The sequence below is a fragment of the Mesoplodon densirostris genome, chromosome 19 (genome assembly GCF_025265405.1).
Source record: "Mesoplodon densirostris isolate mMesDen1 chromosome 19, mMesDen1 primary haplotype, whole genome shotgun sequence".
NCBI classification, from domain to species: Eukaryota; Metazoa; Chordata; class Mammalia; order Artiodactyla; family Ziphiidae; genus Mesoplodon; species Mesoplodon densirostris.
The window spans coordinates 28,945,884-28,963,516 of record NC_082679.1 but is presented as its reverse complement, the minus strand read 5'-3'; the positions used below and the strand labels follow the sequence as shown (position 1 = coordinate 28,963,516).

Here is a 17,633-nt window from a genome sequence, read left to right as displayed (position 1 = left end):
AAATAAATATAGGGAAGGACTAGATGATTTGAATCATTTAAAATTTTTGATCCTATAAATGTGGTAATCTTAAACATTGTTATGAAACTACTTGAGATACTATCGTCACCACCCCTACCTCCAGGTTGCCCTCTGCCATCCACTTATTAAGATTTTGAATCTAATATATGAGAAAATAATTTCTTGTTAAGTAATGATTACAAATTGTGCAGCATGGACTCTCAGTGTTTCAAAAACACAAATGCTTGGATCTAAGGGGAAAAAAAATAGCAACTCCTCAAAAGAGAAAAGTTAGTGACCTTAATGAAGTGGTCCTTAAAGCTTTCAATAGCTTTCACCTACTCAGTAAGACTTAACATGTTCCTGAGTTACATACTATGAAACACTTTTCTTATGGGGTCTTTGAGGACTAAATCGGTGTCTTAATGATGGGAAAATGTGTCTGAAAGGCAGTGGGTTTCAATTTGCTTTTAAACTTCCAGGCATTATGACATTCTTGAAGACCGAGTTCCTTCAGGACTTATTGCTGACTATCAAAATCTGTTGACTCAGTGTGAGGAGAGTTACAGGAAATTTTTAAATCTGAGAAGCAGTTTGTCAAATTGTAACTCTGATTCTGAGCAGGAAAACATCTCCATGGTGGAAGGATTAAAATTGTATTCAGAGATTGAACAGTTGAAACAAAAGCTAAAACTCATTGAGAATCCTTTGTTGAGGTATGTGTATCTTTGTTCTTCCCAACTAGTTGGCATCTTTTCTAACCAGCTGTCTTATTGAGAACTGACAGGTCTGTTTGGTTTCTTTAAGATATGTGTTTGGTTATCAGAAGAATTCTAATATACAAGCAAAAGGCATCCGTCTAAATGGCCAGAAGGTCACCCATGTGGTCTCCTCCACCATAATGACTGGTCTGCTGCAGTCCCTGCTCAGGGATAAGCTTTGTCCAGATCCTTGTAAGGAAGAAATAGAAATTCAGGTAAAAGGAGAGTTTCTTGCTCCAGGTGGCTTTTTTTCCTTCAGATTCACCCCAGCCTTTCCTGAATTCTACAAAAAGTTTTTAGGAGTTTCCCAGAGCTGGTTTTCTGTGAAATGGAAAGCAGTGAGAGCACTGCCTTTCTGCAGTATTAGTCACTTATCAACCATGCACTGAGCTCAGTGCAGTAGCAAAGGAGATACCTACATATGCAGTTTTGGCTCCCTTTTCAAAATGAAACATGAAGGCGCCTGGAGTAATACTCAGGTTGCATTTGAGGGGTATATATTTTCAATATGTTGTTGTTTTCTAGTTCCACAGTGATCCGTTGTCTGCTATAAATGCCTGCTATGAGGGCGACACTGTTATTGTTTGTCCTGGCCATTACGTGGTACATGGTACATTCTCCATTGCTGACTCCATTGAATTAGAAGGTGAGTATGGAAGATCATACAACCAAACTCTCGTGCATGATACGCTTAAGATAACACTAAATCACTGATCTTGTTGAAGCTCCGAGAATTTGATTTCAACCCATTTGATTTCAAATGAGTTGCCTTGAAACATTAAGGGTTTTTGGAGTGTACAGGTTATTGACTCAGTGTTTGAGCCACATGAAGTGTGATTCTTTGTGGCATTATAAATGTTGGGAAGACAAAAACATAGAGAAAAAAAGACCATTAGGAAGAAGTATAATTCCAGATTATAGGTGGTTGGTGAAAAGGAAATTCATTATTAGAATTAAAAAAACATTCCAAGCAATATTTTTTAATTTGTTGCTTCCTCTTATTTCATATATGTTGTGGACATATTGGTGCTTTTTTTTTTTTTAATTTAGCTTACTTTTTGAAAGGTATAGGTCCAACTTGAAATTAGATACAAAATCTTTATCTTAATTCTTTAAAAGCTTGTTGAATGTCGCAAATTCTAAAGTGTACTTTTGAGAACATTAATGTTGAAAGAGTCTTTTTAAAATAACTTTATTTATTTATTTAATTTTTGGCTGTGTTGGGTCTTCGTTGTTGTGCGCGGGCTTTCTCTAGTTGCAGTGAGCGGGGGCTACTCTTCGTTGCCGTGCGAGGGCTTCTCATTGCAGTGGCTTCTCTTGTGCAGCACGGACTCTAGGCGTATGGGCTTCAACAGTTGTGGTAGGTGGGCTCAGTAGTTGTGGCTCGCGAACTCCAGAGCGCAGCCTCAGTAGTTGTGGCGCCCGGGCTTAATTGCTCCGTGGCATGTGGGATCTTCCCGGACCAGGGATCAAACCCATGTCCCCTGCGTTGGCAGGCGGATTCTTAACCACTGCACCACCAGGGAAGTCCTAAAAATAACTTTTTAGAAGTTGAAATCTTATTGTACATTTAGAGTGATTCCTAAATTTAGGTTACTTTACAGTAGTTCACCTTGGTCCTTTGTATTTGCATAGCGTGTCAAATTTAGATGCACCTGTTCAACTATTTACCAGAAGAGCTTCAAGTTAGCAATAAAGCTTGTCATGCAAAAAATCATATATCATTTTGGGACTGGTGCAGCTGTTCACAAACTGCTTAAGCTATGTTCTTTAATTTTATCTTGTCTAGAGTTCTTAATGGAAGCAAGGCTGGGAATTTAATTTCCTGCTGTTCACTAGTACACCACCTCATCCCCTTTTCTGTTTTACGTGTGTAATTTTTGTTCCTTTTCCTCTCCAATATTTGATATATAATAGATGTGTGTTTATAAATAACACATCTGCAGGATAAAGCACTGCAATAAAAACACTTTATTTTTTTGGCATAGTGCAAACAGCATTGCTATTACACATTGTATGGTGGATAAGCATTCTTCCTAGATTGTTGAGGAAATTATAATGTAATTGCCAACATGTCATAAATAATCATATAGAATTCTGATAGTTAAGTGTAAGAATGACTGTAAATTTATGAACGGAGGGCATTTCTGAGAATTTGGGGAGTCAGGTGATATCTCTAGTGTGAATATATAGAGTACTTGTTCACGAGTAAGATTAAAGCTTATCTGATAGCTTTTCTGATCTATAGCTGACACTTACAACAAAAGATATACACTGAGTACCTGCTATTTGCAGGGTATTAACAGTACTTATAATAGGATTTTTCTTTCTTGTTTAGAAAATCCATTCAGTTAGGCGAGGGCTTTGTGTTTTAAACTGCTAAGATTATGTAACTTGTTTATGTAATAACTTGTTTATATAATGTAATATGGCCATCCTTTTTATATTTTTAATTTTTCACATGATAGAAAGCCATAGCTATTATAAAAATGTGCAAAGTACAGGTAGACACATAAAAAGAATCAGGGAAGGACTTTCCTGGTGGTGCAGTGGTTAAGAATCTGCCTGCCAATGCAGGGGACATGGGTTCGATCCCTGGTCCGGGAAGATCCCACATGCCATGGAGCAACTAAGACCACGTGCCACAACTACTGAGCCTGAGCTCAAGGGCCTGTGAGCCACAGCTACTGAGCCCATGTGCTGCAACTACTGAAGCCCACGCACCTAGAGCCCATGCTCTGCAACAAGAGAGGCCACCGCAGTGAGAAGCCTGTGCACCATGACGAAGAGTAGACCCCACTCGCCGCAACTAGAGAAGGCCCATGCGCAGCAACAAAGACCCAATGCAGCCAAAAAAAAAAAAAAAAAAAAGAATCGGGAGAGAAATTTACTTACAATCTAATCATCCATAATCCACCACTGGTAGCATTCCTGTGTGTGGAGTCCTCTTGCATTCTCTAGTGTCCCCAGAGGCTTGTCTGTACTCTTCAAGTGTAGAAAACTTTAGTGACTTTGCCTGTTTAATGTTGTCACTGCTGTTATTTACTCAAGCAAAGACTCAACTTTAGACAGTGAGAGTTATTTCTTAAAGCTTTGTCTATGTGATTGTGTTTTATGATAAAACTCAGGCAAAGTTTTCTAGTTTTCTGATACTCCAGTTTTTCATAAGCCCATTCAGAGGTCTGACCTGTATTATTAGTTTGATTAAGATTTGTATAGAACAATGTTTTTTATTGGTTAACAAGATAGACCTATTTTTCCAATAGCTAAAACTGTTCTAAGTCAGTTTGTCAGATTTTAAGTCAATCTATTTAAGAGAATATAAAATTTAGAAAATCTTGAGAAATGCCTAGGCTTTTTCAAACCTAATTACGATAGAATAATAGAATCTTAGAGTTGGGAAATAAAAAACTTATAGGGCTAAATGCTTCAAAGCCCTCTACCCAGCTATGAGTACTTAGATTATTACTATTTTTTTAACTTATTTATTATATTTTTTTAACATCTTTATTGGAGTATAATTGCTCTACAATGGTGTGTTAGTTTCTGCTTTATAACAAAGTGAATCGGTTATACATATACATATGTTCCCATATCTCTTCCCTCTTGCGTCTCCCTCCTTCCCACCCTCCCTATCCCACCCCTCTAGGTGGTCACAAAGCACCAAGCTGATCTCCCTGTGCTATGCGGCTGCTTCCCACTAGCTATCGATTTTACATTTGATAGTGTATATATGTCCATGCCACTCTCTCACTTGGTCCCAGCTTACCCTTCCCCCTCCCCATGTCCTCAAGTCCATCCTCTATGTCTGCATCTTTATTCCTGTCCTGCCCCTGGCTTCTTCAGAAGCTTTTTTTTTTTTTTTTTAGATTCCATATATATGTGTTAGCATCCGTAATTGTTTTTCTCTTTCTGACTTATTTCACTCTGTATGACAGACTCTAGGTTCATACACCTCACTACAAATAACTCAATTTCGTTTCTTTTTATGGCTGAGTAATAGTCCATTATATATATATGTGCCACATCTTCTATATCCATTCATCTGTCGGTGGACACTTAGGTTGCTTCCATGTCCTGGCTATTGTAAATAGTGCTGCAGTGAACATGGTGGTACATGACTCTTTTTGAGTTATGGTTTTCTCAGGGTATATGCCCATTAGTGGGATTGCTGGGTCATATGGTAGTTCTATTTGTAGTTTTTTAAGGAACTTCCATACTGTTCTCCATAGTGGCTGTGTCAACTTACATTCCCACCAGCAGTGCAAGAGGGTTCCCTTTTCTCCACACCCTCTCCAGCATTTATTGTTTGTAGATTTTTTGATGATGGCCATTCTGTTACTATTTTTTTTAATAGCAGTTTTGTAAGTGACTTTAGTGCTGAAACTGGTATGAGATGGTTGATAGGGGGTAGTCTTCCTGATATGCAGGCAAATTGAGGAGTTGTTATTATTAAAAATTGTATACCTTGGTAAAAATTAAGCAAGATATGTGGAGAGATAATTAGATTTTATTTAGATATAACTGGGTTAACTGGTCTCAGATATCATTTGGAGTCATTTGATATAGAGGAATCTATCATAGAAATTTTGTGTTTAGACATTTCCCCTCACCTATCTTAAATGTTCTTGCTCTCTTCCTTAGGATATGGCCTACCAGATGATATTGTGATAGAAAAGAGAGGCAAAGGAGACACTTTTGTGGATTGTACGGGTGCAGATATTAAAATCTCAAGCATAAAATTTGTTCAGCATGATGCTGTGGAAGGAATCTTAAGTAAATATCTGAATATTTCATTTATTATTTGTTCCAGACTTTGAAGGAAAACTGTACTTTCCCTGGAAGATAGAATTTAATAAAATACCACTCTTGAGTAGTACGCAAGGCTGAGTATTTATGTACATAGCTTGACAACTGAGGAAGCTTACTCTAAAGTGAAAAATAGTTCAATGTATTCTTGAAAAGTTGTTAGTTTAATATTTGTTTCTGTGTGATCATTTTTTTCTTTTAAAACATTCCAGTATTGTGGTCTGTGTTCTTTGTATTTGATTTAGCCCTGGACTCAAACCAGCTATCTTCACATTGTGATAGTATTTATTTCCTGGTATTTGTATCCCTTATTTTGAATTGGGCCTCCTTTTCTTCTCTCTTCTAAGATAGTCATGAAAGTTACTTTCTGATATTTTTTTTGTAATGAGAAGTGCTTTTTAACTTGATTTTGCCTTTCTGAGGGCAAGTCATTTTTTTTTTAAGAATGCTGCTTTTAGATTTTATCAATAGAAAATAACTCAAAATAGTCATTGTTTTATAAATTATGAATTCATAATTCCAGTAACAGAGTTTAAATGAGAAATATTTAGATTGTATCTAATATCAGCTCTAGGCCATTTCTAATATTGGAAAAGACACATACTTCTTAAAGTATTTGATTGCATGTTTTCATCATAGTTATTCACCATGGCAAGACTACATTGGAAAACTGCGTATTGCAGTGTGAAACTACAGGAGTCACAGTACGAACATCAGCAGAATTTTTAATGAAGAACTCAGATTTATATGGTGCCAAGGTATGATAATCTCTTATGGGAAGTGGTTTAAGTTCTAAATAAGTACCTAAAATGTCCTGGGACAAGATGTAAATGCATACTCCTGTTCTCTTTCTTCAAAGAAGTTCAGATACTTCCATGTACTAAGTCAGCCAGACTCAACTGTATAAGGTTCTTCTTATTAAGCATTTTCAAAACAGAGATTAGGAAGAAAATAATAAATCTCACAGTTTCTCTGTCATAGCTTTAAAAGATGTTAGACCCACGGCTTCCCTGGTGGCTCAGTGGTTGAGAGTCCGCCTGCCGATGCAGGGGATGTGGGTTCGTGCCCCGGTCTGGGAAGATCCCACATGCCGCAGAGCGTTTGGGCCCGTGAGCCATGGCCGCTGGGCCTGCGCGTCCGGAGCCTGTGCTCCGCGGCGGGAGGGGCCACAGCGGTGAGAGGCCCATGTACCGCAAAAAAAAAAAAAAAGAGGTTAGACCCTTTAAGTATGTAAATTATGTTGTAGCAACTGAGGCTGGGTTGATTTTTTTTAATTAAATTTTTATTTTGAGATTGTAGATTCACATTCTGTTGTAAGAAGTAATACAGAGGTAGTCTGTATGTGTATCCTTTACCAGTTTCCTCTAATTGTAACATCTTCCAAAACTATAGTACAGTATCACAACCAGGATAAGATTGATTCAGTCAAGTTGAATATTTCCATCACTACAAGGATCCTCCATGTTGCCCTTTAAAGCCATATCTAGGTGCCTCTCCTTCTGACGTTCTCATTAATCACAGGCAAACGCTAATCTGTTCTCCATTTCTGTTATTTCATCATTTCAAGAATGTTATATAAATAGAATCATACAATATACAACCTTTTGGAATTGGCTTTTTTCACTCAGCACAGTTCTCTGGAGCTTCACCCAGGTTGTTGCACGTACCAATAGGTTGTTCTTTTTTATTGCTAAGTAGTATTCCATATATGGTTGTTCCACAGTTTAACTGTTCACTTGTTGAAGGACATCTGAGTTGTTTCCAGTTTTTGGCTTTTGTAAATAAAGCTGCTATAAACATTGGTGTACAGGTTTTTGTGCAAACATTGTTTTCATTTCTCTGGGATAAATGCCTAGGAGTGCAGTTGCAGGGCATGTGGTTAGTTGTGTGCTTACTTTCTTTAAGAAACTGCCAAACTTTTCCAGAGTAGTTGCACCAGTTTACATTCCCACTAGCAATGTTTGAGTGATCCAGTTTCTCCATATCCTAAGCAGCACTTGGTATTTTCACTACTTTTTAATTTTAGCCATTCTGATAGGTGTGTGGTTTTAATTTGCATTTCCCTTGTGGTTAATGATGTTGAACATTTTTCATATGCTTATTTGCCATCCTTCAGTGAAATATATATTCATAACTTTTGTCCATTTTCTAATTGGATTGTTTGTTCTTTTTTACTATAGAGTTTTAAGAGTTCTTTATAAATTCTAGATATGAATCCCCAATTGGGTATGTCATTTACAGATATCTTATGCTAGTTTGTAGCTTGTTTTTTCATCATTTTCACATGGGCTTTTACAGAGCAAAATTTTAAAATTTGATGAAGCCCAATTTATCAATTTTTCCTTTCATGTGTAAGAATTCTTTGTCTAGCCCTAGGGTGCAAAGATTTTCTCCTTTTTTTTTTTCAATTTTATAGTTTACATTTTACATTTAAGGTCATGAACCATTTCTGAGTTAATTTTGGTATAAGGTGAGTTTTAGGTCAAAGTTCATTTATTTGCTTATGGATGTCTAGTGGTAACTGCACCATTTCTTGAAAAGTCTATCCTTAAATAAATTGGTTTTGTATTTTTATCAAAAATAATTTGGGTATGTTTTTGTGGGCCAATTTCTGGGTTCTCTGGTAGAATAATTCCTCCCACTCTCACTTGTCTTTTTTTTTTAATTGTTTCAGCTATTCTAGTTCCTTTGCCTTTCAGTATAAATTCTAGAAAAATCTTGTTCGTATCAACAAAACGTCTTGCTAAGATTTTAATAGGACTTTCAATAAACCTATATATCAATTTGGGGAGAATGGACATCTTTTTTTGCGTTGAGTCTTCCAATCTGTGAACATGGTATGTCTCTCCATTTAGATCTTTGATTTCTTTCATCAGCATTGTGTAGTTTCAACATATAAGTCTTGTATGTTTTTATAGATTTGTACCTAAAAATTTCATTGTAAGTGATATTATATTTTTAATTTATTGTGCTTATTGCTAGTATATTGAGATACAATTGATTCTCATATGTTTGTTTATATCCTGTGACCTTGCTGAATCTTCTTATTAGTTCTAGGAGTGCTTTTATAGATTTCATGGGATTTTTCTATGTAGACAGTCATATCATCTACAAATAGAGACAGTTTATTTCTTCCTTTCCAGTCTGTTTGCCTTTGGTTTCCTTTTCTTGCCTTATGGCACTGACTAGAACTTCCAGCGTTATGTTGAATAAGAGTGGTGAGAGTAGATATCCTTACCTTGGTCTTGAAATTGGGGGACTGTATTCAGTACTGTACTGTTAAGTATAAGGTGTTTTTTGCTTTTTTAAGAATTAAAAGGTCTTCCCTGGTGGCGCAGTGGTTGAGAGTCCGCCTGCTGATGCAGGGGACGCAGGTTCGTGCCCCAGTCCAGGAAGATCCCACATGCCGCGGAGTGGCTGGGCCCGTGAGCCATGGCCGCTGAGCCTGCGCGTCTGGAGCCTGTGCTCCACAACGGGAGAGGCCACAACAGTGAGAGGCCGGTGTACCGCAAAAAAAAAAAAAAAAAAAAAAAAAAAAAGAATTAAAAAAAATCCTTTTTCAGCTTTACTGAGGTATAAGTGACAGAAATTTTATATATTTAAGGTGTCCAGTGTGATGCTTTCATATAAATATACATTATGAAATGATCATCACAGTCAGGCATTCATTACCTCACATCATTACGTTTTTTTAAATTCCGCATCCACTCTTCCCTCTGGCAACCACCTGTTCTCTGCATACATGACTTTGTTTCTGTTTTGTTTGTTCATTTGTTTTGTTTTTTAGATTCCACATATAAGTGAAATCATACACTATTTGTCTTTCTCTGTCCAGCTTATTTCACTTCGCATAATACTGTCTAGGTCCATCTTAATTGTTGCAAATGGCAAGATTTCATTCTTTTTTATGGCCGAGTAATATTCCATTTGTGTGTGTGTGTGCGTGTGTGTGTGTGTGACACTACATCTTCTTTATCCATTCATCTGTTGTTAAGGACTTAGGTTGCTTCCATATCTTGGCTATTGTAAATAATGCTGCAACGAACATACATCTTTTTGAGGTACATATATTTTTTTGAATTAGTGTTTTTGTATTCTTATATAAATACCCAGGTGTGGAATTGCTGGATTGTATGGTAGTTCTGTTTTTAATTTATAGAGGACTCTCCTTACTGTTTTCCATAGTGGCTGCACCAATTTACATTCCTATCAACAGTGTACTACGATTTCCTTTTCTCCACATCCGTGCAACACTTACTGCTTATTGTCTTTTTGATAATAGCCATTCTAACAGGTGTGAGGTGATATCTCATTGTGATTTTGATTTGCATTTCCCTGATGATTAGTTATGCTGAGCACCTTTTCATGTGCATGTTGACCACCTCTATGTCTTCTTTAGTAAAATGTCTATTAGGATCCATATTTTAATCCGGTTGTTTTGTTTTGTTTTTATGTTGAGCTGTATGAGTTCTTTGTATATTTTGGATATTAACCCCTTATCTGATATATTGTTACCAAATATCTTCTCCCATTCAGTAGGCAGCCTTTTTGTTTTCTTGATAATTTCCTTTGCTATGCAAAAGCTTTTTAGTTTGATGTAGTCCCATTTCTTTATTTTTGCTTTTGTTTCCCTTGCCTTAGGAGACATATCTAAAAAATATTTCTCAGACCAATGTAAAAGAGGGCACTGGCATTGTTTTCTTCCAGAAGTAGTGTAGTTTGATTCTTTTGTGTGTAGCTGTCCAGTTTTCCCAACACCATGTGTTAAAGAGGCTGTCTTTTCTCCATTGTATATTCTTGCCTCTTTTTATTGTAGATTAATTATCCAGATGGTGGGGTTCATTTATGGTCTCTCTATTTGTACCATTGATCTATGTGTCTGTTGTGCCAGTACCATACTGTTTTGATTACTGTAGCTTTGTAGTATAGTTTGAGATCAGGGAGCATGATACCTCTTGTTTTGTTGTTCTTTCTCAAGATTGTTTTGGCTATTTGGGGTCCTTTGTTTTTCCATACAAATTTTAGAATTATTCTAGTTCTGTGGAAAACGCCATTGGTATTTTGATAGGAATTGCTTTGAATCTGTAGAGTGCCTTGAGTAGTATGATCATTTTAACAGTATTCTTCCAATCCATGAGCACAGTATATCTTTCCATCTATTTGTGTCATCTTCAATTTCTTTTATCAGTTTTTTAAGTTTTCTAAGTATAGGTCTTTTTTTTTTTTTTTTTTTGGCTGCACCATGCATCATGCAGGATCTTAGTTCCCTGACCAGGGATTGAATCCATGCCCCCTGCAGTGGAAGTGTGGAGTCTTGACCACTGGACCGCCAGGGAAGTCCCATAAATATAGGTCTTTTACCTCCTTAGTTAGATTTATTCCTAGGTATTCTTTTTGATGTGATTGTAAATGGGATAGTTTTCTTAATTTCTCTTTCTGATAGTTGTTAATGTATGGAAATGTGACAGATATCTGTATGTTAATTTTGTATCCTGCAATTTTACCAAATTCATTGATGAGTTCTAGTAGTTTTTCGGTGGCATCTTTAGGATTTTCTATGGATAGTATCATGTCATCTGAAAACAGTGATGGTTTTACTTCTTCTTTTCCAATTTGGATTTCTTTTATTTCTTGTCTGATTGCTGGGGCTAAGACTTTCAATACTACGAAGAATAAAAATGACAAGAGTGGGCATCCTTGTCATGTTTTCCTGATCTTAGAGAAAACGCCTTCAGCTTTTCACCACTGAGTATGGTGTTAGCTGTGGGCTTGCCATATATGTCATTCATTATATTAAGGTATATTCCACCAATGGACACTTTGTTGAGAGTTTTTATCATAAATGGATACTGAATTTTGTCCAAAGTTTTCTCTGCATCAACTGAGATGATCAAATGATTTTTTATTCTTTCATTTGTTAATGTGTTGTATCACATTGATTAATTTGTGGATATTGAACCATCCTTGTATCCCTGAGATTAATCCCACTTAATCATGGTGTATGATCCTTTTAATGTATCATTGGATTCTGTTTGCTAATATTTTGTTGAGGATTTTTGCCTCTATGACTGTCAAGAATATTGGCCTGTAATTTTTTTTTTTGTTTTTTTGTGGTGTCTTTTTCTGATTCTCATATCAAGGTGATGCTGGCCTCATAGAATGAGTTTCTGAGTGTGCCTCTTCAATTTTTGGGGATAGTTTAGGAAGGATAGGTGTTAACTCTTCTTTAAATGTTTGGCAGAATTCACCTGTGAAGCTGTCTGGTCCTGGACTTTCGTTTGTTGGGAGCTCTTTTATGACTGATTTAATTTCATTACTGGTAATTGATCTATTCATATTTTCTATTTATTCCTGTTTTGGTCTTGGGAGATTGTACATTTCTAGGGATTTGTCCATTTCTTCTAGGTTGTCTATCTTATTGCCATATAATTGTTCCTTGTAGTCTTATGTGGTCCTTTGTATTTCTGTGGTGTCAGTTGTAACTTGTCCTCTTTCATTTCTGATTTTATTTGGGCTTTCTTCTTTCTTTGTGAGTCTGGCTAAAGGTTCATCAATTTTGTTTATCTTTTCAACGAACTAGCTCTTAATTTCTATTTCTATTGCTTTTTAGTCTCTATTTCATTTATTTGTGCTCTGATCTTTATTATTTATTTCCTTGTCCTAACTTTGAATTTTGTTTGTTCTTTTTCTAGTTCCTTTAGGTTTAAGGTTATTGTTTATTTGAGATTTTTTTCTTGTTTTCTGAGGTAGGTTTGTATCACTATAAACTTCCCTCTTGGAATTGTTTTTGCTGCATCCCATAGACTTTGGATCATTGTGTTTCTATTTTCATCTGTCTCCAGGTATTTTTTTATTTCTTTGATATCTTCAGTGACTCATTGTTTGTTTAGTAGCATATCGTTTAGCCTCTACATGTTTGTGTTTTTTGCATTTTTTTTTTCTTTTTTTTTTTCTTTTTGCGGTATGCGGGCCTCTCACTGTTGTGGCCTCTCCCGTCGCGGAGCACAGGCTCCGGACGCGCAGGCTCAGCGGCCATGGCTCACGGGCCCAGCCGCTCCGCGGCATATAGGATCCTCCCAGACCGGGGCACGAACCCGTATCCCCTGCATCGGCAGGCGGACTCTCAACCACTGCGCCACCAGGGAGGCCCATGCATTTTTTTTTCTTGTAGTTGATTTCTAGTCTCATACCATTGTGATCAGAGAAGACGCTTGATAGGATTTCAGTCTTCTAAATTTTTGAGATTTGTTTTGTGGCCTGTAGAATTATCCATGTGCAGTTGAAAAGAATGTGTTTTCTGCTGCTTTTGGATGGAATGTTCTCTATGTATCTACTAAGTCCATCTGACCAGTGTTTCCTTATTGATTTTCTGTCTGGATGATGTATCCATTGATGGGGTGTTAAGTACCCTACTATTATTGTGTTACTGTCATTTTCTTACTTTAAATTCTCCAAATGTGTCAGTGCATACATATTTACAATTGAAATATCTCCTTGTTGGATCTATCCCTTTATCTTTATATAATGTCCTTTGTTGTCTCTTGTTACAGTTTTTGTTTTAAAGCCTATTTTGTCTGATATAAGTATTGCTATCCCAGCTTTCTTTTCATTTACATTTGCATGGAGTACCTTTTTTCATTCCCTCACTTTCAGTCTGTGTGTCTTTAGATCTGAAGTGAGTTTCTTATAGGCAGTATATATACGGGTCTTGTTTTTGTATCCATTCAACCACTCTATGTCTTTTAATTGGAATGTTTAGTCCATTTACATTTAAAGTAGTTATTGATAGATATGTACTTATTGTCATTTTGTTAGTTGTTTGGGGGTTGTTTTTGCAGTTCTTTATTGTTCCTTTCTTTTCTTTTGTTCTCTTCCCTTGTGATTTGATGACTATCTTTAGTGTTATGTTTGGATTCCTTTCTCTTTTTTGTGTGTGTATCTATTATAGATTTTTGATTTGTGGTTATCATGAGATTTATATATAGCAATCTTTATGCTATGTGATTATTTTAAGTTGCTGGTCTCCGAATTTCAAGCACATTTTAACAACCCTGCAGTTTTACTCCCCTCCTCCTACAGTTACTGTTTTTTTGACATCATATTTTACATCTTTTTGTTTTGTATACCCCTTAACTACTTATTGCAGATATAGATGATTTTACTACTTTTTTCTTTTAATCTTCCTACTAGCTTTGTACATGGTTGATTTACTACCTTTACTGTATAATTGCCTTTATCAATGAGTTTTTTCCTTTCATAATTTTCATGTTTCTAGTTGTGGCCTTTTCTTTTTTGCTTAGAGAATTCCCTTTGACATTTCTTGCAAAGCTGGCTTGGTGGTGCTGAATGCTTTTAGCTTTTGCTGTCTATAAAACTTTTGATCTCTCCATCAAATCTGAATGAAAGCCTTGCCGGATAAAGTATTCTTTTTTTTTCCAACATATTGTATAATTCATTTTATGTGAAATGCCCAGGACAGCCACATCTATATGGATAGAAAGTAGAGTAGTGATTGCCTAGGGCTGGGAGTAAGGTGGGGAAGACGGGATTGGGGTAATAACTGAAGGATACAGGGTCTCTTTCTAAGGTGATGAAAATGTCTTAACATTGACTGTGGTAATGTTTACACAACTCTGTGAATATACTAAAAACCATTGAATGGTACATTAAACTTAAGTGGGTGAATTGCATGGTATGTGAGTTGTATCTCAGTAAGAAGGGAATGATGTAGCCAGGATGGTGGGAAGCATCCTTTGGGCTCCAGCTTTCTCCTTGACCCTCTCTATCCTCACTGTCCCTACAGGGTGTCTTCCTTCCCACCAGGTTCCAGTCCAGGAGTGTCTTAATCTGTCCCTGGCCATCCCTGTTGCCTTTCTCTTCTTTTGGGTGGACCATGAAGTATGCTGGCCTTTCATTAGCTGGTGTCTGATATCAGGATTTCTTATTTTTTGATTATTGAAGTATAGTTGATATATGATATCTTGCTAGTTTCAGCTATACAGCAAAATGATTCAGTTTTATATCTGTATATTTTTTCAGATTATTTTGCACAGGTGGCATATTCTTGATTTTAGGTTTTTCCCTTTTATCACTTTAAATATATTGTACCCTTTGGCTTTCAGAGTTTCTGCTGAAAAGTCAGCTGATAGCCTTATGGGAGTTCCCTTGTACATAACTTGATGCTTTTCCCTTGCTGTTTTTAATATTCTCTTTATCTTTAATTTTTGCTATTTTAATTATAATGTGTCTTGATATGGTCCCTCTTTGGTTTGATCCTATTTGGGACTCTCTGCTTCCTGGACCTGGATTTCTGTTTCCCAGATTAGGGAAGTTTTCAGCTTTTATGTCTTCAAGTATGTTCTCTATGCCTTTCTCTCTGTGTTCTCCTTCTGGGATTCTTATAATGTGAATGTTTTCCCACAGGCCACTTAAACTGTCCTCATTTCTTTTTATTCTTTTTCTATGTTCAGCTTCAGTGATTTCTACCTCTCTGTCTTCCAGCTAGCTGATTTGTTCCTCTGTATCATTTAATCTACTATTGATTTCTTCTAGTGTATTTTTCATTTCAGTTATTGTATTTCATCTCTGTTTGGTTCTTCTTTATATTTTCTAAGTCTTCGTTAAACTTCTCTTTATGTTCATCCAGGTTTCTCCAGAGTTCTTTGATCATCTTTTGAGCATTACCTTGAACTCTTTATCAGGTGGCTTGTCTATCTCCACTTCACTTAGTTCTTGTGGGGTTTTTATCTTGTTCCTTCTATTGGAACATGATCCTCTGTCACCTCATTTTGTCTAATTCCTGTTTGTGGGTTGCCTACCCTGGGGGTGTAGGTCTTGACTGTACTGGGTCTCTGCCCCTCCTATCTGTCTCATTGCAGTTCCTTATTTATAACTCTAATTGTGGGAAATATTTTCTGCTAGTCATCAGGTTGTTCTCATTGATAGTCACTCTGGTAAATAGTTTAATTTTGGGGTGCCTGTTGGGGGAGGTTCTCAGGGTCTTCCTACTTTGCCATATTTGCCACCGGTATAAGGTTAACTGTAGGTTTTTTGTAAATATTCTTTATCAAATTAAGGAAGTTCTCCTTTATTTCTGTTTTCTGAGATTTTTTATAATAAACTTGTGTTGGCTTTTGTCAGATGCTTTTTTCCTGCATCAATTTTTGGTGGCTTACAAGTGATTGATTTTCAAATTTTGAACCATCCTTGCATCCCTGGAATAAACCACACTTGGTCATAGTATACAATTCTTTATATATTGCTGAATTGTATTTGCTAATATTTTCTTAGGAATTTATGTCTATATTCATGAGAGATATTGGTCTGAAGTTTTCCTTATTTGTACTGTTTTTGTCTGGTTTTGTTATCAGAGTAATGCTAGCTTCATGAAATGAATTTGGAAGTATTCCCTCTTCTGTTTTCTGGAAGTGATTGTATAGAATTGGTGTTAATTCTTCTTTAAGCGTTTGGTAGATTTCTCCAGTGGAATCATCTGGGCCTGGAGATTTCTTTTTTGGGAGTTTAAAAATTATGGATTAAATTTCCTTAATAATTATAGGGCTATTCAATGACTTATTTCATGTTGGGTGAATTATTGGATGCACTCATAGGGTACAGAGCCCCTGTGACCAGGACCCAGTTGGTGGTGAAGGGCTTTCCTATTTGACAGTGATGGCAGCAGGCTCCTGGCACACCTGCTACATGCACCATGTTGCATGCAGGGGTGTTGCTTGCACACCCCGCCCCCCATCCTGTTAGACCTCACACCAGCCTGGGGATTCAGGTGGACCATTTCTTCTTCTAAGTTGTCAAATGTATAGAGTTGTTTGTGGTGTTCCCTGATTCTTTAGATGTTTGCAGGGCCTGTGGTGATATCCCCTGTTTCATTCTTGATATTAGTAGTTTGTGTAGTCTCTCGCTCTCTTTTTTTCCTTTTTTCTTTGTGAATCTTGCTGGAGGTTTGTCAATTTCATTGAAGTTTTTTCAAAGTGCCAACTCTGTTTCGTTGATTTTCACTATTCTGTTTTCAATTTTATTTATTTTTGTTCTTGTCTTTATTATTTCCTTCCTTCTGTTTACACTAGGTTTATTTTGCTCTTTCTCTAGGTTCTTTGGGTGAGAGCTTAGATTGTTGATTTGAGACTTTTCTCTTTTTGGATGTATGCTTTTAATGCTATAAATTTCCCTCTTGGTGATTTAGCAAATTTTGATGGGTTCTATTTTCATTTTTGACCCATGCAGTATTTAGAAGTGTGCTATTTTGTTTCCAAGTATTTGGAGTTTTACTATTATCTTTTGTTGTTGATTTCTAGTTTGATTCCATTGTGGTCAAAAAACACTGTATGACTTCAATTTTTAAAATTTTTTTGAGGTTTGTTTTGATGGCACAGGATATGGTCTGTCTTGGTATATGTTCCATAGGCCCTCGAAAGGAAATGTGTATTTTGCTGTTATTGAGTATAAATGTCAACTAGATCGGGTTGGTTGATAATATTTTTGAATTCTTCTATATTCTTTCTGATTTTCTGTCTAGTTGTTTCAACTTTTGAGAGATGGATTATTAAAGTCTCTTACTATAATTGAGGATTCGTCTTTCTCCTTTCAGTCCTATTAGTTTTTGCTACACATATTTTGTAGTTCTGTTATTTGGTGCATACCCATTTGGGATTGCTTTTTTTTTTTTTTTTTTTGGTGAACCAACCTATTTATCATTATATAATGTTACTGTCTATCTTTGGTAATTTTTTATGCTTTGAATTCTACTTTATCTAATATTAACAGAGCCACACCTGCTTTCCTTTGATTAAAGTTTGCATGGTATATCTTTCTTTTTTTTCAAGATTTTTTTGACGTGGATCATTTTTTAAGTCTTTATTGAATTTGTTACAATATTGCTTCTATTTTATGTTTTGGTTTTTTGGCCACGAGGCATGTGGGATCTTAGCTCCCTGACCAGGGATTGAACCCGCACCCCCTGCACTGGAAGGTGACGTCTTACCCACTGGACCAGCAGGAAAGTCCCTGCATGGTATATCTTTTTCCATACTTTTATTTTCATCCTGT

At 36.4% G+C, this 17,633-nt stretch overlaps 1 protein-coding gene across 1 annotated transcript in view; it reads left to right on the top strand.

The window, feature by feature from the left end:
* The window catches only part of SHCBP1 (SHC binding and spindle associated 1), a 40,440-nt gene that overhangs the window by 16,346 nt on the left and 6,461 nt on the right, over positions 1 to 17,633 (top strand). Inside the window, exons 6-10 of the mRNA XM_060084415.1 lie at positions 483 to 716; positions 808 to 976; positions 1,287 to 1,407; positions 5,406 to 5,537; positions 6,210 to 6,328. Coding sequence (XP_059940398.1) covers positions 483 to 716; positions 808 to 976; positions 1,287 to 1,407; positions 5,406 to 5,537; positions 6,210 to 6,328 — 775 coding nt within the window. The remainder of the gene's footprint in view (positions 1 to 482; positions 717 to 807; positions 977 to 1,286; positions 1,408 to 5,405; positions 5,538 to 6,209; positions 6,329 to 17,633) is intronic.